Source organism: Schistosoma haematobium, chromosome 5 (genome assembly GCF_000699445.3).
Source record: "Schistosoma haematobium chromosome 5, whole genome shotgun sequence".
NCBI classification, from domain to species: domain Eukaryota; kingdom Metazoa; phylum Platyhelminthes; class Trematoda; order Strigeidida; family Schistosomatidae; genus Schistosoma; species Schistosoma haematobium.
Window position 1 is genome coordinate 21205228 of NC_067200.1, and position 24364 is coordinate 21229591.

At 35.5% G+C, this 24364-nt stretch overlaps 1 protein-coding gene across 1 annotated transcript; it reads right to left on the reverse strand.

Annotated features, from left to right (window-relative positions):
• Positions 1-621: 621 nt before the first annotated feature.
• Positions 622-18638, reverse strand: SYT1_2 (Arf guanine nucleotide exchange factor syt1). The gene is made up of 8 exons (XM_051217733.1): positions 18044-18638; positions 15390-15586; positions 12647-12772; positions 9717-9884; positions 7243-7416; positions 5158-5275; positions 2375-2508; positions 622-1569 (listed from the first exon to the last, which is right to left on the reverse strand). The coding sequence occupies exons 1-8, from the start codon at positions 18579-18581 to the stop codon at positions 1384-1386; spliced, it is 1641 nt and encodes a 546-aa protein (XP_051065171.1). The 5' UTR covers positions 18582-18638; the 3' UTR covers positions 622-1383.
• Positions 18639-24364: the final 5726 nt, after the last annotated feature.

Below are 24364 nucleotides of genomic sequence, written 5' to 3' on the forward strand. Positions count from 1 at the left end.
TCTCGTGATTAGCAAGTTTCAATCACAACCACGTAAAGTCCGTTGATCTATTTACCGAATTTAATCAAATCTTCTTAATCATTATGAGACTTGAATAACTTGGCTTCAGTCGTTTGTTGTATTCCATCGAAATATCTCAAGTAATCATCCAATACATAATGGTTATTAAATCGTTTCTCACTTGTGCTTTGATTAGTGATTTTACAAAACAAGTTTTTATCAGTATAAAGAATTGCGAGGATTGTATTATATTCACCATTGAGTACATAACTTCATGTGAGTGAAGTCTAATTCGTGTCAGGTATGAGACATTTATATACCTCAAACAATGGACGAAGATCTATGAAATATTGTGAATTCATTGTAGTTTGGCATTGACACTATTGGATGCCGACTAAGTGGTTTAGGGGTTGTGAGACCGCTCGCGATACCGAAGATCCTGAGTTTGAATGTTTGAAGAAATTTTTGTCAGTTGGTTCGATTCTTTCAAAATCCATCATTATTGAACTACAAAGTCTAGTGATCTCCACATCTATCTACTAATCTTTAACAATTTATCAATGAAACAATTACTGATTTCTTGATAAAATTATTCACATATATTATAATTAATGAGAAGAAGCTTTACAATGCAAATATAAATACATGAGAAGAAGAATTAAACAAAACTCAATTCAAATCAAGCTGTATATAACTATAGAGATATAATATGAAATGATTGTTTAAATCAATCAAATTTTTGAAAAATCTTTTTGGCGGGTTTTACAACACTTAGTTTCTCAATCAATACTTTTGTGAAAAAAACATGAAAATAAATGCAAAAAGAAGCCAAATAATAAGTTTTGAATATTGATTAAATCAATAATCATTGAATGAATGACATTGTCATCATTACATTACCAAGTATTATTGTGTATGGTGATTAAGATGGTGGAGAAGACTTGTAGTTTAAGGGTGAATAGTTTGATTGTAAAGCTTTCATCATTATTCGAGCACTTCACTTCTACTTGAAGTTTGTGTTGATGATGAAGTTTTCATGACCAAACTAATCAGCTCAGAGTACAAATCTTCATCAAAATGTGTTATCACTTACTACATTCATTGTTTAAATCAACATCCATAATACAGCTTTTGTTATGCTGATTATTGATGATTCAAACATGGAGTTGGTTACAATAAATAAACGACTATAGTATATAGTTTATAAGCAAATTTTATACGGATATCCACAGTTTGCTTTGATAATGAATTTTCAATCTCATTTAATATAAGCAAAATTTGTTCAGTAAATATTCAAAATACATAAAGGCTATACGGTGTGATATAACACAATTGAATATTGAAAAGGTTTCTTTGATTTATTTTAAAGAAAAAAGAATAGATTCAATTCTTTTCTGGCATATCTTGTAATGTATGCCATTGTGCTATAGGACGTCTTGGATTAGCTAACATATCAGACCAATGACGAAGTGCTGCACCAGTTGCATTACAACCTAATACAATTCGACCTATTGGTTCAGATGTTCCAATACGATCATAGTCAACAACAGTGACAATTAGATTGACTTTCTGTAAAATTGAAAATTAAACATTGAACGTAATATAAATACATTTTAAAACGTATTAAAGTCTAGTCGTTCGATAAGTATATCATGTAGCTGTGGTTATATATACCATAAAAAGGTTAAACGGTTTGGTGAGATTATAAACAAGAAATCCTATTGGGATACGCCATTGAGTCATCACCAATTACTAGTGCCTTATTAGTTAAACACGTAACCTTTGGGACAAGAAAGAACCAAATATGTATTCGCCACACAAATCATTTGATTTTTGTGAGAGTTAGAATACTGCTCAGGGGCCTAAACCGAGCTAGGTGGTTTCCTTGGGGAGAGGTCACTCTCCGAGGATTGTAGTACCAATGCATAAAGAGAACTAAACTAGCAGTTTGGTGAATCGAGTAGATTATAAGGAAAATCTTCATAAAATGCCTAAACAGATTATGTGATTTTAAAATCGGAATGAAACCTAGTAAAACTGTACATTGTCCCATGTTGACATGCTACATCGGAAATGCAAGATTCATACAAAGGAGTATTATTTTTGTTGTCTCAACTTTTTTCTAGCTTACTATTAGTGAATCGAACCCACATATCGTGGTAAACAGTGATTAGGTATACATATCTTAACCACCCTGATCGAAAAAAATTAATAACTTGATCAGCTGATTTGTCAAAATACAGAGTTAAAATGAGAAGTTCTATACTTGAACGAAACGGCCATCGAATCGTTCTAGATTGTCCACGACAGTCTAGCCCATGGATTCAAGTAATAAATTAAACTACAACTAAATGTATACAAATCATTAACTTACTTGTATTTGATCAAATGGTACATCAAATGCAAATGATTCATTGTAATAAGGATTTAATGTGTATTTTTTAATTGTTGTCTTCTTTTTTTTAATACGTTTACCATTAAACATTAATGAAAGTTTCACATAGGGATCTAAAAAGAAGAGAAGAGAACAAAAGCAATAAGAAAATTCATAAAGAAACTTCAATGATTGTCACAATAAGAAACAGTTTACAAACATCTTTGTATCATTGCTCAATATCTTCGATAAACAGAACTATGTCGTCTGAATAGTGCATATTGATAGTTGAATCTTTTAGAAGGAGTTCAAACCTTGAGAACCATTCTCATTAAATAAATGTTTAAAATAAAGTCAAACAACATTATCCACGACCTCGCGAGCGGTATCGTTGATGCGCACTGATGAGGAGTCCCACAATAGGACAAAACGGCCGTCCAGTGCTTACAGGTTTTCATTGGTGGTCTAACATCAATCAGTTCATCGTCTCAATCAAAAAATTATTAAATTCAGACAATCAGTGATGCTAGAACCATGAAACGAAACATACAAGATGGATACATTATAAAACAGGTTTCTTTAAAACATAATTTTTATGCGACCTGTAGTGTTCGAATTCAGATACTGATGCATAATATTTTATACGATAACCTCCAAAACTGATTACATGAGCGAGAAAAGTATAATGGGCTACTGAATGAAATACACAAATACGCACTGATATATATGTATATATACTAGTCTAGCTTCAGGAAATTGACCAAATGACCTCAATGAAGTGCATTTCACCTTTAAATCATTACCGATTGTCGTCAATTGACTTTTGTCTACTTCTGATTGTCTCTTCATTTCAAATTTAATTACAGGAAAGAATATAAAAGAACAAATAACGAGACTCTAATTTATGGACAAGTCATTCAGAGGCGTTTTACAGATTTCAAGGTTACGTTGCCAACTTCAATACTTACTGCTAACGTACGATCGTTTCACAGGGAATTTTGTACAAAACGTGATAATTGAGCGTCTATAATGAATAAAACGGCGTGACTATAATTTGTTAACGAATCAATCAGGTATAACATAATAGATCTCGGACTTTAACGCGAAAGCCTTTCATCCATTTGGCTTTGTATAATAATACTGACTAATTGCTAATTGGATAATATTTCTCAAGGTCGCTTGAGATTCGTTCAAAGGTCGTCAACAAATTAGAGTCTCGCCATACCCTTATATTCTCTTATTTCTAATCTTTAGTTTGATTCATAAATTGTTGTCATAAGTATTGTTATTCTAAATTGATCATTCATTAACTATTTTCCAAGTACTCTGGTTTTAATCACGTCTGACTGAGTTGTATGTATATTGTAATTCCTTGACTGAATTACTGTGTAGTCTGACATTTCAAGTACATATTATTAGGAGCTTCAAGTCATCACTGAGTGATAGAAATTGCGTTTATAGACTACAGATAAGATTTCAATAGACTCGTTAAGATAATATTAATATTCGCAACTATTTTTGGTTCTAAAACGATAGTTCTCAGTCAGTCAGTAACAACGTAGAATCTCATACCTACGTACATCAGTTCGAGTTGCCACACCACATTAGAAGGGACATGCAGTTGTCGATTCAAAGTAAAGTAAAGTACTATAAGTAGTAGTATAAGTATAAGCAGTAATCGGGAAAATTAGCGTTTGAAGATATGATGTAAAGAGTATAATCCACTGAAATAAATTCGTGAAGAGAAATAAAGAAGAGGATTCAGGAGTTTAGAATTCGGGAGAGCACAAAGAGTGGATGCATCTGCTCCATTGCAAACAATTTTTAGCCATGTTACTCAGGGTCTCTAACCATAGTTCTAAGCCTTCTAGAATTATTTAAAAGATGGAAGGAAAATCGAAGACATTTCGATCAGTTAACCTTCAACAGTAATTTTCCACAAAGTTCCAAAAAAACAATGGATGATATGTTACACAATGAATAAAGAATTACTAAGACTTCTGGAAACTTACATAAAACTAAAATGGTTTAAGTGGATCTTACAACAGTCTCAAATGATATGAATTAGACATTAAAACCTTTGAATGCCGGTTCAGTGGTCTAGTTGATTAAACTCCTGGTGCGAAACTGTTAGTTCCTCGGTTCAAATCTCGTGGATGCGGGATCGTGGATGCGCACTGCTGGGGAGTCCCGTACTAAAACGAAACGGTCGTCCAATGCTTCCAGGTTTTCAATGGTGGTCTAGCTTCAATTGACTAATGGTTTCAATCAGTGAAATTTCTAAAATCTCCACAAAACCCCTTCTGATAATAATCATCTGCTCACTAATGACTGACTTCAAGAGATACATCTGGAATTCTGATGAGAAGCCGTTACCAGTGGAGTTCAACCAGGTCTGTTATGAGAAATCAACTCACTGAACACAATGGTGTACGGTGGCGCAACTTCGTTGGTTGGTTGAAGTTAAACATTAACACTGTTGGATGCCGGTTCAGTGGTCTAGTTGGTTAAGCGATTGGCGTGAAACTGTTGGGTCCTGGGTTCGAATCTCATGGAGTGCGGGATCGTGGATGCGCACTGTTGAGGAGTCCCATACTAAAAAATTACTGTAATATTCACAAACCGCAATTCTCATAATAAATTGTACATCAATGATGAAATCCGTATTCCAATTCTATTATAATGATTACTTATGATTACATTGACTATAAGAATTATGTATCATATAATTGGAAAACATTCATACATACTACTTATAACAACTAATTCACTCAGTAAATTACCTGAAAGTCCACCGACATCCATTTTTTTCAAATTTTTAGCTTCTAATATATTCACATTTAATCGACCAGATGTTGGAACATAACGCAATGAGAAGCAGATATCACCCAGACGATTTTCCTTTTTGAAGTAGGAAATACAAAAATAAATTGAGATTAGACATTTTACATAATAAGTTAGACAATTACTAGAAATATAAGAAGTAATAAGTCGATGTTTCTGTTCTAGTAGGAAAATTCCTTGAACTATAATTCCATAAGGATGCAAGGAATCTAACGGTAAATATGTGGAACAAGATCCATTTGACATGATGCATAATCATTACTATTCATTTTTTAACACTAGAAGGATATTGAAATATGTTTTTCATATATAAAGGCTAACTTTATGTGAAGAAGACAATTATAAAGTGAATTTCAACAGTTGAGATCATGAGTCAATTGAAGCTAGACCAGCATGGAAAACCTGAAGGCACTGGACGGCCGTTTTGTCTTATTGCGTGACTCCTCATCAGTGCGCATCCACGACCCTGCCTCGAGGGATTCGAACCCAGGACCTATCAGTCTCGCCTCAAGAGTCCGGCTTCAAAAGATATATCCTAGAGTTCTAGTGAGAAGCAGTGACCAGTGGAGTTCAACCGGGTCAGTTGGGAGGTAGTAACTCACTGATGACAATGATGGATGTATCGCTCAATTTCGAGGATTTGTTGAAGTTAGACATTAAGACCGTTGTTGCCGGCTCAATGGTCTAGTTGGTTAAGCACCTGGCGCGAGACTGATAAAGTGAATTCTTAATATGTTGTGATGATATAACATTTTCCGATTATTTGACTGGAAATAACTTTTATGTCTTAATTATCGAGATGCTTCCTTATCACACAAAGTTATACAAAGTTATCCGTTTAATGATTGATGTTTGATCATAAATTGACAAAGTTTATTACGAAGCAGTTCGTCGGAATGAATGAATCAATCAATTTGTTCAATTTACATAAAATAGAGAGCCATTTGTAACATTTGGATAAATCTGTTGATAAGTATTAATTCATCAAAGAGCGATGATGAATATCAAACTGATCTGTTAATGTATACCTGTAGCGTGACATCGAATCGTGGTTGACTATAATCGCCAATACAAGAAGGTTGCGTACCGGATATCAGAAGACAATTGGAGGTTGTAACGAGATATATTTGTTGGCGATCCCGTGGTATCGAAAGAATACCGAGACCGTGCCAAAGGAGTACAAGCGGAAACACTGAGCAAACGTAAGTGCGTGCAAGGTCACAATCAACGAAAGGAAGAATGGAAGAATAGTAGATGTCTTTAGTACAGTTAAACAAACTAGTACAGTAAAACAATCACTGGTACAATTGGTTATAATAATAATTGTTTCCATTAAACCAGTCGCGTTCTCTTGATAAAAGTAGGTCACTACAGGATCCCCCCGCTAGAATGGGTTTACACTTTCGATAAGTAGCGGTTTCGTTCATGGGACTGATCAGCAAACGTGCGATTGTAAGACGAAAGTGTTGGCAAACAGGAAGCGATCGTTGATCCTCGAGTTGCCACCGAAGGTCTTTTACGTAGGACGGTACCAAGGGAAACGTGATGTATTTGCTGCTCGAGTTAGCGTACCACACCAGAGTGGTTCGTATCCAGGATCTGATGATTGCATTCGTAGTAGTGCGGACCAGAAAACGCTGCAGACGTCGGACGGAACCACGTTGAGCCAAGGGACCAGATCATAAATCAAATCATGAAATGACCTACATTCTAACATGTGTGCCATGTTCTGATGTTAGATGATTTAAGTTAGACAAAAATAAAACCTAGACATAGGTTTCAAGCTAGTTAGCCTATATCAGTGAGTCAGACCATCTCGATTTGTAATTCCAACACAAATTTAGGTGAACAGATCTGAAATGCTACCTAAACAATCTGAAATTCTCATGTATGGAGTTTTCTTTCCATGAAGTAACTACTTAGAACAAATACACATTGGCTCAACGTGATGACAAACATTTACTCTGAAGCGTCTCAGTTGATTTCTTTCCTAATAAAAAGCCAGTGTCATCATTCTAACTCACCTTTTCACCTTCCCCTTCTGGAGGACTCAAGTCACGCCATTCTTCAATTACATTGCATAAATCTACAGTACTCAATGGTACTTTGATTTGTCCAATCTGATCATGTTTGGAAAATCGATCGAAATCATAAACAGTAAACGAAATCGTTTTTGAACTGATTTCAGCATAGGGAATCTACGAAGAAATCAAATGACAAAATATTAGTTTCAGTTCATGCCATCAAGCTTGAATGTATGCAAAATCATCTGAATAATGGTAACTGAGAAATTATTGTGATTGGGATATACTGAATGAAGTTGGTCATGCGCCTATTGACTAGTTCGGGTAACAATTTTTGTACATTAGAACTCAATTTGGTAGCTAAACACTTTTACTCATTCCAGTTTTCTCATATTGGTATACCACAGAAAGCGTATATGATAAGCGAATTATATCTCAGAATACAACACATATAGTGATAAGCAATTGTCAGAAGTACAACCATAGTTATGAAGTGATTTCCCTCACTACCACACTAGATGATATGAGTTCGAATGTATGAGGATAGTATCACTTGTTTAAAGATGGAACGTTCACATTGCCGACGAATTTATGCACCATAAAATTAAGGTGATCGGTTTTAACGACAGAGCTTACTTGTCCACATGTTGTAATATCGAGGTTTCCTTCGGCGTTCTATCTCACTTAAAGTTGAGTGGGCTAACCTTTCATTCAACATACATCTCGTCAATTCATTTTGATAACCTTATTTCTAACTAGTTATCTTCTCAATTATTATAATCTTTATGCGTCTTTATATACCAGTCAACTGTTGTGATGACCACTGACTGTGTGAGTGCTTGATATTTACCTAGTGGATTGGTAATCTCGATCTATATTCATGGGATTCATGATTGCGAGTTGAATGACGTGCTATGCTTCATGAAACTATATAAAATTCTTAGAATTTATTCGAACCACAGTTCTGTTCGTAGTTGTCAACATCGATTAATATAATTGACAGTACATTGTTTATATCCATTGATAACCAATGTCTGTGTATCTGTATATCAATGAAGTATCCATCTTGAACATTGTAGTACTTCTTGAGGATTACATGAGTTGTTTTGTATTTATTCGCTATTAAGCCTTTCGCTTTTCAAAAACTGGTACATTTTTTTGGTTTTTTCACTAATGCTGATTCCAAAGTGAATTCTGTCACGTATCTCATATGATGAAGAAATATCTTGTTTCAGCCTGTTGATTGTATGACAGTTTGCCTATTTGCTAAAATCCATTTTATGAATTTGTTCCAGTAGACATTCTTACACGTGATGAATATGAGATGAGTCACCTTAACCTTTTGTATATTGAAAACGATGCAATGAGTTTTGGTTGACGTGTAACGCATCTTTCACAAACCTCATCTTATGAACCGTTTGATTTATTGCTGTTGTAACTTGATATTTGGTCAGCATGATCAACCTTTCTGCATACTTGAATTTTCACTCTCCTTCCTGAATCAAGCATTCTTCCTACACATATTTGATAATGTGTAAATAATAAATATTTCTAAGGTTATCACATCTGAGGATAATAAATACATTAAATCTTTGACGCATTTAAGTCTTTGGTTCGTTCATACAACTCGATGCAACAATGTTTGCAAGCAATTGTATCACACTGTTGTTGTTGTCAAACACAGCAACTGATCAGTCTCTTTTAACATCTGAACGTTCTAAGCTTTTGACTTCATAATACAAGTTTGAACAAGTCTAAACTGAGTAGCTAAGTGCAGATCGAATACTATCGACCATATAGCAATGTGGCCACCAGTCTAGGTGACTCGACACTGCGGGCAATATATGTTGAGATTAGATTGTGGTTGGAGGTAGTCGACAGGAAACCCTGGACACGGGTTTCGTGTTACTTGGCGCTCGTCAGCAAGATGTACCTGTAATCTTGAGGGAACTGGTGCTCCCTGACGGATTCGACCCCATGTCACCCAGTTTCAGTCAGAGACGTTACCACCTAGACTGGTGGCCACATTGCAACATGGTTGATAGCATTCGATCTACACTAAATAAGGACTTGACACACATGACATTGATCACCACCCAGTGATCAATCAATTGTGAGTGTCTTAGTAAATACGTAGTTTGACAATGGATGATGGAAGTCTAACTGTATTCATCAGCATTAGGATTCAATTGTGTCCAGTTAATGAGTCTTAAATAGGATGAAACGTACTACCCGTATTTTAATATAAGTGACTTGACAACCCGATAAATTTGATATTTATGACTCATTTGTATGTATAAATTGCAAGACTGAAGTACATGAGCTAGCGTCCCCGAATGCCCTGGTACAACCGAGAGTGGGGAGAGTCCGCTCTCCCTCCAAATGCTGTCGCATGGCAACGCGTATATAGCTTCTGTCAGGGAAGTCCTACTCAATCTGTATTCAATTAAAATAAAATAGTTGATCTTACTTACCTTGAAAATAAATGTTTCATTAAATATAGGATTTAAAATTTTCCGATGTACTTTTGTTTCATATTTTTTCTTTTTATCCGGTAATAAAGTAACTTTTACATAAGGATCAGAAGTACCACACATATCCATAGCTGGTAAATCATTAGCTTGAATTACACCAACTGTTAACTGAATAATGTAAAAAAAAACATTGGATTATAGTCATTAATGGTAAATTATTATTTTGAATTCATGAGTCGAATAAAGCTAGACGACCATTTGTTCCTAGTATGGAACTCCTCAGCAATGCACATCGACGGTCATGCGCATGGGGTTCCAATCCAGGACTTTAGGTCTTGTACGCAAACGCTTAGTCTATAAGCCATTGAGCTTGTATCTAACAGTGTTAATATCTAACTTCAACCATTCCACGATATTGTGCGACCGTCCACTATTGTCTTCAATGATTAAGTGCCTCATAACAGACATGGTTTGACTACATTGATCGTGTCTACTCACTAGAACTCCAGTCACTAGTGAGCACAACATGACAGTTATTGTCGGAATGAGAGTTTGTAGAAAGTGTAGTAATTCAACCACGGGGCTACACCCGGGGGCTTCGACCTTAAGGTCTGATCCACAAGGCAGTGGAGCAACGTAAGGAGATGCATTCCCATGGTAGTCGGTGACCAACGATAGGTTCATACGCCATTTGTTCTTTCAGGATCCTGGAGCTTATGTGCACCATTGGTTTAGAATGAGGGTTGTCCAACTCCCCTAGGTGGACTCTCCATGTCCACCAACCCGGTTAAAGCGCGAGACATTCGCCTCTCGTCCTCTTAATTTCGTAAACAGCAGTAATGCCACGAGAAGGCAGTGAGTAGGACTTCCCTGTCAGAGGCTATATACGCTTGGCCATGTGAGAGCATTTCGAGAGGAAGAATGAACTCTCCTCACTCTCGGCCGTACCAAAGCATTTGGGGGCTGAACAGTTTAAGATTGTTTGAAATGTTTTTCATGTTCAATAAGTGTATTTTATTCAGCGCTTCTTATGTTTATGTTTATTTAGTAAGTGAGTATTCAGTAAAACAGGGGCATGTTCATTTAAATATTTTAATCTAATCGTCTGAAGTTTTCCATAACCTCTTTGTGTCAATCACCATGTTAGGCCCACACAACTTATTCTCGCTTCTGGACAGAAAAATTTATCCATTCTTCTCGAATCACATTTTTTGACCTTGTGAATTATTCACTTATCAAACTTGACTGTTTTTAAATGAGCATATATTTATTCACTTCTTATTCTATTCATTACATGTCTATCACTTATATCTATCTGACTTTAAATATTGATTCACGCTTGATTAAATCAAGTTGATTCACAAGCCTTCACTACTGAACGTCATTTCTCTTTTGGTGAGTGGTCATCAGCTAGAATCTGGTAATCCAGGAACCGATATCTGAATTATGTACACTGTTTCCGCTGCCTATTGTCACCAATCACGATGTCTGTGATTATGCATTTTTGTAACTCGTACAGTGGAAGACTTTTCATAAACACACCTTAAGAGGTTGTGCGATTAATAAACAATGATTTGTTAAAACAAGCGTAAACGAACAACTTATTGAGATATATAAAAGACAGAAGCAGGTAGACCAAATGTTCAACAGCCTATTCATGTAATTTTGCCTCGTTTAAGAAACATATGATGTCAAATAAATTCGAGATATTTGTCAACAAAATTAGGTGATCATTCTGGTCACCCACCATTTTTTGGTAATTAAAAAGGTCTATTAACATTCTTCGAAATGCACTGTCTGAAGTCACTGTTGGCTTTTTTGTTTACTCCAGTAGACAATAATACTGAAATAGGTCGCATGTACTTCATAAATATTCTATTGACTGTTCTTGTTAGTGTCGACAGGAAATAAGAATTCGAATACGAAAGTAATTTTAATGATTGAATTCGTGAGTCGGTCTAGACAAGGTCACCTTTTTCAACCTGAAAGAACTGGACGACCGTTTCATCTTTGTACGCGACTCCTCAGCAGTGCTCACCAACGATGGCAAACGTGGGACTCTGATCCGGCGGCTTCGGTTTCGTGTGCGAACGCTCAACCTCTAGATCCGTGAGCCGACATCTAACGGTGTCAATATCTAACTTCAATTGATCCACGTGTTTTGGGATAGCATAACTTAAACGTATGTTTATGAAGTCAGACGACAACAAACATAGGAAAAAGAACGGCATCACAGCTAACTCATTTTAACTAAGACTAGTTGAAGATTTATAATCATTAAACGAGCTAACGGTAGACAATGCATAGAGTAAACAATGAGTATGTAAACATTCAAAATTAAAGGTGAAAAAAGAAGGCAAATATATGGAGATGTAAATAATAATCTAAAAGATTAAAACCACTTGTCTGTCCATAAGCTGGCATAATTTGGCTGAGAATGTATAATGGTTTTCTGCATACTTTTCATGACTCCGCCTGGAGTCCCTCCAAGGGCTACTGCCGGTCTCAAGCCCGGATAAAGGAGGAGGGTTGGGCATGGGGTTAGCGACACCATCCAGTAAAAAAATAACTCGCTAAAAAAACGCTTACCAGAAAAAATAATCCAAATCATTTTAACTCTGCCCTGGGAGTTAGAAGGTCTTCATTTAGAAGAATTATGACGCCTCATGATGAAGGCCGAATTCCTTCGGAAGTTACGAGGCCGATGTCCCTTCAGACAACCAGAGCAACCATTTATTTAGGTACAGGAAATACTCGTACAATGTGGGAGACCGGGAGATTCTTTCAAATCATCACTTTTATGAAATTCTTAAGAGTTTTTGCTCAACTTGCATAAGAATGTCATAGTTTCTATGTTCATTGCTCACACTATGCATATTTATGTATATACACTCAATCGAAATTATATAAACATAAAGTTTTACTCATACCTCAGCTTTTTGAAAATCATAATCTAATGAAAATTGTAATTTTCCAAAATACTGTTTCTCCTTTTCATGATCACCCGCTTGTTCTTGTTCATTCATTTCCATGTCGGTTTTCAATGCAACCTTATCCTGATTGTGAAATAAAAGGTATTTCAATATACACTTCACTTTAACAAGAATATAAAGAGTAGTTGCATGATAGAGAATACTGGCAAGTGTATCGAAACAGTCCGTTTTATGCCCGGTTACTTAAATTTTCTATTCATTGAATCATATCAAGGAAGTCTATAATTGTAGATATAGTTCAGATTAGCGACCAATTACTGTGAATTACTGTTGTTGACAACTTTCATAGTTCTGTAAATCCGTCTTACTTGTAACTCGTCATTTGGATGTACCTGCACTGGAACAAGAGATTGATCAACTGAAGTCCTAAACATCAATGGGAAGACACAAGCAAGTAACACCAATAGAATTTACACTTCACCCCAATGCATAAACGGATTGCTATCAGTACTCAGTAGCTAAGTGGATAACGCAATGGCGTTTGAAACGAACCATACTGGGTTCGAGTCCCATTGTGAGCATGAATTCTGTGATGCATGCACATCCAGATGACAAGTCCCAAATAGGATGAGACGCTCATCGTGTATTCTATTGCTGACCACGATCCATCTTTTCGATAGTTCTGTATTCATTATCAGTTTATCATGTAGCTTTGAATATATCTATCATAAATCTGCACACCAACCACTTTAATAGACATTTCAACAGTATTCGCATAAAGTACACAAATCATTAACAATTTTTTGACCTTCATTTCCTTTTTTTCTTTTAAAGTGACCAATTCAAATTCTTCATATATTATCGTGTTCATACACTGTCAGTTATTATTTGGTATTTAAAATCCTCTCAATGGATTATTTCACCAAGTGCATTACAGACATTCAATTCTTTCAATCAGTTGAATTGTCAGAACAAATACCTAATTTATTACTGCGTGATCTAAAACGAATTGTAAGGCATGTACAAACAGTCAAACTTAACCACTCGAGCTCCCAAGTTTGGGGAACTTTGGGGATATTTTGGTGGGTATTTTAGGGAAACTCCTGAAGTCAAATGACCTTCAACAATGTTTGGGGAAATTTCGGGGAATTCCGGGGAAATTTTTGGGGGAATCCCCAAAGTCAAATGAGCTTGACCAAGGTTAAAGAGGAATTTTGGCGAAATTCCCCAGGTCTGGGGAAATTTTGGGGTTTTACTGCCATTCCCACTAAATATCCTCAAAGTTAACTATAGTGGCTTTCCTGAAATTTCCTTAAAATGAGTCAAATTTTCCCCAAAATTGCGAGCTCGGGCAGGAATATATAGGTAAGAATTCATGTATTTATGTTTGCCCGTCATAGCAGTGAGTTACTTCAGGATGATGATTTATGATTTTTGCCAAGCCTCACTTTTGGGGAAATATTCGACTCATTTTGGGGAAGCCACTATAGTGAACTTTGGGGAAATGGTACAAAAACCTCAAAATTTCCCCGATCTGAGGAAATTCCCCAATATTTACCCAAAATTCCTCTTTAACCTTGGTCAAGCTCATTTGGGGTAATCCCCAAAGTTTCCCCCAACATTGGTGAAGGTCATCTGACTTCAAGAGTTTCCCCAAAATACCCCAAAATTTCCCTAAACTTGGGAGTTTGGGTCGAACATATAGTCAACTTGCTCGAATTTTCATTACCTTTATAAAAGATTTATTCGTCAATCATGTTATCGTACTAAAAAGAAGATTAGATGGAACATTTAAATGAAGTATACATAGAAATTAATCACATAAACTCCATAATAAACACCGCCTCGAGCTCTCAAGTTTGGGGGAATTTCGGGGAATTTTTAGGTATCTTGGGGAAACTCCCGAAGTCAAGTGACCTTCGCCAGTGTTTGAGGAAATTTTGGGGAAATACTGGGGAATTTCCCCAGGCCTGGGAAAGTTCACTATAGCGGCTTCCACAAAACTTCCCCAAAATTGGGAGCTCAGGGAGTGTCTCATTCTGATATTTTGCAAGAAAAAGACCTAGTAGTGATGTTATGATTACAACACCCGATTAACGATAGTAATCATAGTTTCAATAAAAGTGGACATTCATCGTACACTTGAAAGTCAACTCTTTTATGATTGTCACAGTGATTGTAGTTCTTTCATCACTTCATACAATGCACATTTCTTTCATCACAGTTTTATTTATTCACAACAATTACCTATGAACACTTATTTGGCTATTAAGATCAATAAGTGAATTTTCATTTATATTCGATTAACGGACTAAACAGTTTCAAGAGTAAGAAACAGTCTTCATTATTGGATTATGATGTGTTATATGTACTGAGAAGTGACAACCGACAGCTACCGGGTCAAACTCATGCAGTCTTAAACAGTAGTAACAAATGGTACTAATGACTGCACAACCATAATTCGAAGTAATTCTAGTTGGAATAATACTACCAACTGTTGACCTATTAGTTTTAGTAGTTAAACCTCTGCATTTAGAACTGAAGGTTCTGGGTACTATTCCTGGAAGAGTGGCAATTGTCTATTATTGAAGAATCACTTACTAGAACAAAACGGCTTTCTGTTAATTTCTGCTTCTCAACGGTATCGTAAACTAACACTAGTCAGGGGAGAATGCAGCCTACAAGTATATCATTTAATAATCATGAAAATGGTTAAACACAAAATAAGAGTCAAACCTACTTGACTTTTTAATGCTTCTGATAAATGAGCTGCTGTTTTTAAATCCGCTGCTAATTTTCCACCAGCTAATGACATTTTTTTACCATCTTTTTTTGATCGACGTTTTTTCAATAAACAACGTTTACAAAACCAAATTAGTAATAATAAACCAAAAGTGACCCCCAGTATAGAAAGACTGACGATACCACCATAGGACACTTGAATTTAGATAAAATATGAATGATAAATTATATGATGAAAAGGAATCACTGGAAAAACAATAAATGAATGAACAAATTATGTTAAAAATTGATCATATATATATCAGAAGTTCCAGTTAGTTAGTACTGTGGTGTATGCTACTTATATTGATATAAGTAGTAGATGATGTTAGGCGTGAACAGAAGATCTGACAGCAGAGAGACAAAGAGGATCAAACAGTAAAGAATGGGAACACAATACAATTTGTATGAAAATGCAAGAACAATGAAGTCTGAGTCATTATTGATGGACATTTTGCAAATTAAGCATTTACTACTTGATTGTTAGATTTCATTAAGATGCTCTGTAATTTTGTGCTTAAATACATTCGATTATCCCCATCCATGTTCTGTTCACTACAGTACTAAACTAAATGTATTGTGTATATCCGTTAGGTTCAGAATGAGTGTTTTGTCTTATTTGGACTCTGTCAACTGGATGTAACTATATCCTAGTATTGATATTCATTGTGAGAATCGAATACATTACTGACCTTTTCAAACTTCAACAAGTTCCACACTGATTTACTGTATCTTAATCATGTGTCTAAGTTTGATGAAAGCCCACAGACGCAAGAAATTTCAGAACTCATTTTTATTTTCGAAAGATGTTTGTACTGTTTATAGTTTTTTGATAAATAAAACATCACATTTGAATCATGAGCTAATCAGCTTTAAATCTGAAAGCACTGGACAGCTTTTTCTCCTCAGCTATGACCACTGGAATTCAACCATATGACATATAAGGCAGTTACCGACTGGAGACATTAAAAGATGATTGCACAATGTCTCGTATTGATTGAGGTTCAACATTAATAACTTTGTATGGAGACTCACTGGTTAAGAGACTAGGAGTTCACGTGCGAGACTGAAATCCCTAGTCGCAGAATCATAGATGCAAGCTACCAAATAGTCCTATACTTAGACGAATCGATCGTATGATTCTTCCAGGCTTTTAATGGTGGTCTAATATTGATCCGTATTATGAGTACTGATGAAATTTAGCCACTTACACTAATTGCTATGGCATACAAACTAAGTCTAATTACATACATCAACATAATGAAGTATATATCCATAAGTATGTAGTCATTGAATGAATCCTGAAATCGGATAAAACACATATATCCCAACATTTCACTTCTCACTACTATCATCAAAAACCAAAAAAAGTAGTCATATATAATCAATAAATCAATGAATTCTTTTTCTCTCTCTCTCATCCACTAAAAAGCTTAATTATTGTTATTATTTATTTGAAGAAAAATTTATTTCAGCCCAATGTTTCATGCATAAACTCATGGTAGACACCATAGAAAAGAATATAAAAGAAGAAAATAATAAATCGTTGTTATTAGTACAAGAAAACAAAAGAGAGTAAATGGGTGAGACAGGGTGAGAGCGAAAGAGAGAAAGAGAAAGGGGGAGGGAGAGGGAGAGAAGGAAAGATAAATGGAGAGAGAAGGAGAAGGAAAGGGAAAGAGAGAAAGATCAAAGGAGAGTGAGAGGGAGGGAAAGAGAGAGAAAGGGAATGAGAGACAATGCCATGAAACGTAAACAAATTATCTAAAGAAAAAAATGTGTTATAGAAAATGTTTGTTCTTTTATTTTAATAAAGAAAAATATAAACAAAATAGGCAAAAACAATTTTTTGATGACAAATAAAAAGTGATTAAGAGAGAATATTGAACGGTTATTGATAATTGAATGAATGAGTTGATGTTCACTAAGCAATTTATAATATTATGGAAATGAATCTTGTATGTTAGAATCTCCACAAAACCCCTTCAGATAATAATCATCTACTCAATAGTGACTGACTTCAAGAGATACTTCTGGAGTTCTAGTGAGAAGCCGTTACCTGTGGAGTTCAACCAGGTCTGTTGTGAGATATCAACTCACTAAAGACAATTGTGTACAGTGGCGCAACTTCGTTGATTGGTTGAAGTTAGACATTAACACCTTTGGATACCAGCCGGCTCAGTGGTCTAGTTGGTTAAGCGCTTGGCGCGAGACTGATAGGTCCTGGGTTTGGATCTCGTGGGGTGCGGGATCATGGGTGCGTACTGCTGAGGAGTCCCGTAATAGGACGAAACGGCCGTTCAGTGCTTCCAGGTTTTCAGTGGTGGTCTAGCTTCAACTGACTAATGATTTAAATCAAAAACTGTAATTAACTAGAGTACCGAAGAACAACTGAATAACATAAAACTAATGCATATATTACGAAATGCATAAGTTCTAAGTACAAACTACAAATAGGGTATGGAATGTAAATGAATAGGAAGTCTCAAAAGGTGTACTTAATGCTTCTTAATATTTCTATGGTTGTTAAACTAAGATCAATCGATGTAATAACAACAACATATAAACATCATTAAAGAGTTATAAAAAAGCCAAGAAAAAATGTAAACTTACATCCTTTATGTTCAGTTCTTTCAGCTGGATGTTTTATTAATAGTTGTTGATGTTTCAATGTAGCTTGTCCAGTTTTTGTATGAGTTATATCAACTGGTGCTGAGAATGATCTATAAACTTGGTGTGTCTCACTATCTTCTATACGTGATATATATGGTGTTGATAATGATGTTAATGATGTCCATGAATTCATATTAACTTCTGTTATTTTCTTAGAATTAACATCGATAGTAGGATGTGTTGTGATTGTTCTTAAATCTTCTTTATGATAATCTACTGTAATATAATTAGTAGTATCATTCATGATAGTTATATTATCTTTTATACTCATCATTATTGTTGTTGTATTCACTATCTCAATATCATTGATCATTGATTCAGTCGTTGAATAGTTGACACTATGAGTTGTACTATTTAAACCTGTTTCATCGTTACCATGTTCAATATTCAATTGTTGATTATTCATTGAATCATTGAAATCATTATCATTTATTGAAATATTCAAAGATGTTAAAGAATCATTGAATAAAAGTTTCATAATTATGAATAGAAATGGAAATTATTCTGAATAGTTCTCTTTTCTTTTTGTTTTTTTATATTTTACAAATCATTCACTGTTTTCAATATCTAGAACAAAAATAAATGATCATAAGACATTAATACATTATTGTTCCCCTGTTCATAGTTTACTAACATTATGTAACTATCATTGTAAACATAACGATACATTTTCATAACAGTTATGGTCTGTTTATTAGTTGGTAACTTTAGGAATCAATTTGTAGAGTCCAAGTAAAGTTTCACCATGTCGGATATGAATCCAAAATATCACTTAAAGGAAAGCATGATGATTGTGTAATAGATTAAATGAACTGATGCTAAAATAATGAAACACTAGACGTCTATGTGCTAAAGGTTCGACCCCTGATAGTGTTATGCATATGAACAAAAGAGCAGTATGAAATGAAGACGAAACATCTATCTTATACTAACTGATTTTCAACTGTTTTCTATACAAATTTATTTCGTGATATGAAATTGTGAATGAAAAAAATCTCTATTTAGAATGATGAGTTCTAAACTAGCGTTAATGTTGTGATTGCATATACCTTTCTGATATTCAATTAAATAATCACAAATTCATGTTCATATAACGAGTAAGAAATAAAGACATGAATTATCAATTTTATTCTTTATAAAATTGACTATTGATTAATTCAATACTTTAACTAACTCCGTCTGGAGTCCCTCCGGGGGCTACTACCGTCCTAATCCCGAATAAAGGAGGAGGGTTGGGTATGGGCTTAGCGACCCTATCCCGTAGAAAACTAACTCGCTAAAAAGAACGCTAACCAATACATTAAATTGTTCTCAATCGAACTGCCTCATGTTTTTCTGGTTTGATTGTTTTCAATGTTTCATTGGAAACAATGAATCACAGCTGGTTTTTTTCAATTTCAACATGTAATAATACTTGCAAAGTAAGTGTTTCATTGAAAAAGAAAAGAAAAGAAAACATTTAATAATGTACAAATACAATATCTTATTTACTCGAACCTAGGTACATCCAGCTGACGAGTCCCAACTAGGACGAAACGCGCGTCAAACTGGATTCCACTGATAGCCACTATCCATCATTGCTTACAAATAGCCTGTGAATGAAGTCAATATCGAGGCTTACGCACAGTATGCACATATGCCAATAACAGACTGATCAATTGCAGTCTTAAAACCTCAATGGGAAGATACAAGCCAAACAATACCAACTGAATTTAAATTCACCCTATTGCACAAGCAAGTGTCTATAAGGACTCAGTAGCTGAGTGGATAACGCGATGGCGTTTGAAGCGAATGGTACTGAGTTCGAGTCGCAGAGTGAACATCAACTCTGAGATGCAGGTACATCCAGCTGACGAGTCCTAAATAGGACGGAACGCGCGTCCACCATCCCACTGCTAGCCAGTATACATCATTGCTTACAAAATATTTATAATTGTTTCTGAGTAGAAATATTTGTGACACATTTGTGTTTGCAGAAAAGTATTAAAATTCGGCTCCCAAATCCCCTGGTACAGCCGAAGGTGTGGAAATTCAGTTCTTCCTCTTGGAATGCTCTTACATGTCCACCCATACACATCAATTGCCAAAGAAATCCTACTCACTGCCTTCTCGTATCCAGGGTGTTGTTTGCAAAATCAAGACGACGGAAAGCGAATGTTCTGTACTTTAACTGGCTCGGTGGACCCTCCGTGTTTACCTTGGAGAGCCGGAAAACCCTGATTCCAAACTGATGATGTATATGGGTCCCAGAATCCTGAGGGAACAGAAGGTCTATGATTCCATCGTTGGTCACCGGCTAACATGTGAGGATATCTACTCACGTTGCCCCACTGTCTTCTGAATCAGACTTTTAAGTCGCAGGCCTCCTAAGAAAACCTTCTGCTTCGGCCTGGGCACCCGAGCAGTATCACAACCACATTCAAATCAAGTGACTTGTGTAGCGCATATTTATTCGGCGCCAATATTTATATGTTCGAATAAAATAAGTTTTCGAGGTTTTAAAGAAATCCTGCTTTACAAATATTGTACGATACAAAATCTATTTGAAATTGAGGTTGACTTCAATTATTTTAAGTCAAAATATATTCCCTTAGCTACAAGACTTAGAAATCTGTTTCATACTCCTCTCTTTGAACGGTAAGTCGATGTAGTTAAGAAACGATTGGATCAAGACAGAATAATTAGTAAAAGAAGAGCTTTGTGGCGATTATAGTAGTTTCAGTAGTTGAGATCATGAATCAATTGAAGGTACACCACCATGACTGAGCACTTCTGAGGAGTCCTACAATGAGACAAAACAGCCGTTCAGTTCTCTCAGATTTTCCATGGTGGTCTAGCTTCAATTAACCCATGAACTCAATTATTGACAAAACATTTACTCTGTGCATTTTCATTCTAATGAATATTTTCGTTAAATGTTATTTCATTCAACGTTTCACATACAGAACTTATTAGTACATACTCATCAGAGTCATACTATGATTGGAATTATCCAACTGGAAACTCCAATACCTCAGTCTTATTTTAGATGACAAATTGATGAATCGAATTAAATCATCAGTAAAGGATTAATGAAGTTTCGACAATGTAAAAAGAAGATGAAGATGATCAGAACTATATGATGATAGATTAGCATAATACATTTCAAACAATCTGATCACACCTAATATACTTGTTAAGAACATGTATATATAAAAGCTAAAAGGTCAACTAGACTAGAAATGAATGGTAAAAGGAGACAAGGCTAATAATAAGTGTATTAATGATAATGTGAAAACAATTCGAAAAATAATCACTCTGGATAATAAGTCAATATTACCAGGGTAGATTTGAGGGGAGAATAAACTGTTTTTGAATACAAGATTTTAATCGCTGAAAAATTCCCATTATATTAAAAACACAATTATATGAACGAAGATTATACTTTTCAAGGAATTTCTCATCAGCTTCTACAATTATAAATCCAAATTAATAATCCATAAAATTGGCCAGATTTAAGGCAGAGAGCACATCATTTGGAAATTGTAATATGTGATAATAATCAACTGCTCACTAGTGACTGACTTCAGGAAAATACTCCTGGAGTTCTAGTAAAAAGATGTTACCAGTAGAGTTCAACCAGGTCTGTTGTGAGATAACAACTCACTGAAGACAATGGTGTACGGTGGCGCAACTTCTTTGATTGGTTGAAGTTAGACATTAACACCGTTGGATGCCGGCTCAGTGGTCTAGTGGTTAAGTGCTCGTGCGCGAAGCCAGTAAGTCCTTGGTTTGAATCCCGCTGTGTGCGGGGTCGTGGATGCGCACTGCTGAGGAGTCCTCATACTAGAACGAAACGGCCGTCCAGTGCTTCCAGGTTTTCCATGGTGGTCTAGCTTCAATTGACTCATGATTTCAACCTGTGAAATTTCTGAAACTCTCCACAAAACCCATTCTGAATCAGGAATTGTTGTTTGTTATATATATGTAATCCAAATAGAAAAACATTAAAACGCTATTCAATTAATAAAATTGACACATTGAATAATGACTTGACAGAGATAGAAGTAAACATTGCTCGTAGAAGATTTGCAGTAGACGAATTAACAGAAGACTTTAAGTCCTAGTTTATGGAGTATGTCACAAAAATAACTAAGGAACGTTCAAACAAGAAACATATCCAACTTCTCAAAAGCCTTGAAAATCAACCGGTTGAAAATAAATTTCCAACTGAACCAAAAAGGTATGTGAATAAATTTTCCGGTACTGAATTAAATAAAGAAAAACTTGAAGTATTAGCACTTGGTCTAAAATTCTGTGATACACGAAACCGTGTAAATCAAATCGATACGGACATCGAATTCGAAAACTTATATCGTCAGACATCAGATCTAGTCCCGACCTCGAATCAGGAACTTGAACGTTTCAAATCAAACCTAGTTGACCGCTGCTATCAGTTTAAGAATAGTATATATAACTACAGAAGTATTTTAACTGAGAAACACATGGAGGCTATCAATGAACTCATTAGTGACGAGAATCTGATTATCACAAAACCCGATAAAGGAACAGGAACTGTCTTATTTAACAAAAATGATTTTCGAAAAATTCAGAAACTGAATAAACAAAACGATGTCAATAATAAGATAGAGAATGAACTGACCAGGTCTTTAAAAAAAGCTCAGAGATCAACAGATGATTCCGACAGACGTATACGAAACAATTAAACCGATAGGTATGCATTTACCTAGGTTATACCGACTGCCAAAAATACATAAACCGGATATCCTATTAAGGCCAATTTTGGACATGTGCGATTCCCCATATCATACTGTAACAAAGTGGCTAGTAACCGTTTTGAAACCACTCCATAATCGCCTGGTGAAACATAGTATTAAGGATGTATTCCAGTTCGTTGACAAGATTAAAAACATAAACACGAAGGACCAGACGATGATGTCATTTAACGTAGCATCACTGTTCACAAATGTCTCACTCAGAGAAACTGTAGAATATATTTGTGAACAACTTAGAGAGCAGGAACTGGAAACAACAATCCCTGTGGAGATCATCAAAGAATAATTACTAAAATTTACTATGAATGTATATTTCAAATTCAATAGTGAAATCTACAGACAAATAGATGGTGTCGCGATGGGTTCACCCCTGGGTCCCATATTGGCAGACATTTTCCTTTCCAAACTAGAAAACGGCCCATTAGCACAAGAGATCGATAAGTTTTCGTTTTACTGTCGATATATGGATGATACATTTGTCCTTTGCAACAGCCAGACGGACTTCCTCGAAACATTCAATCATTTCAATGCAGTTCACCAGTCCATAAAATCCACATGGGAGAAGGAAAATGGGGGTAGAATAGCGTTTCTAGATGTTCTACTTACAAGGAGAAAGGACGGGTCGCTAGAAAGAAACATAAACAGGAAAATGACCTGAACGGGTCAATATACTAACTTTTTCAGTTTCGTTCCTCTACAACAAAAAAGGAACCTTATTAAGACACTACATCATAAAATCAAGACTACATACACTGTGGATACGATTGGAGATGAAACAGGCATTATTAAAAACCCTGAAGGAAAATGGATATCCTGAGAAATTTATAAATAAAAACATAGCCAATAAAAGACAGCGTAGGGAATATCTAACGGTAAATAAAAAGCCTCTATATATACGCTTACAATTCAGAGGAGACGCACGGAGCGAAATGCTAAAACTTAAGTTAAGCAGATCAATTCAAAGGACTTTCAATGCAAGTAAATTACAACTAGTATTCTCCACACGACCAATAATCACTTCGAGAGTGAAAGATAAATTATATAGACTAGCCACCTCCTTCTGTATTTATCAATTCAACTGCTCCTGTGAAGCAATTTATATTAGCAGATGTTCTAGGAATTTGTACATTCTGGCTCGTGAGCACCTCCCTGTGTGGTTAAGCAAAGGTGTAGTCAAAACTGTTAACAGCTCCATCTTAGACCATTTAGTCCATACAGGACATACAGCAAGCATGGAGCAATCTTTTGCAATAATCTATCGTGTTAACAGCAGTCTACCTAATTCCGTCAGACTGCGAATCCTACAGACGGCCGAAGCAATTGCTATTCGGAATAAAAAGCCAGAGCTTTGTGTCTAAAAGAAGTATGTTCAGCCTCTCCTTTTACCCTGGCCAACTAGCTAATAATCAATCTTATAATGTCGTGACATAATCTGATTGATGTTCATTTTATGTCCCAAACTTGTTATTGTTATTATTGTCTTTAC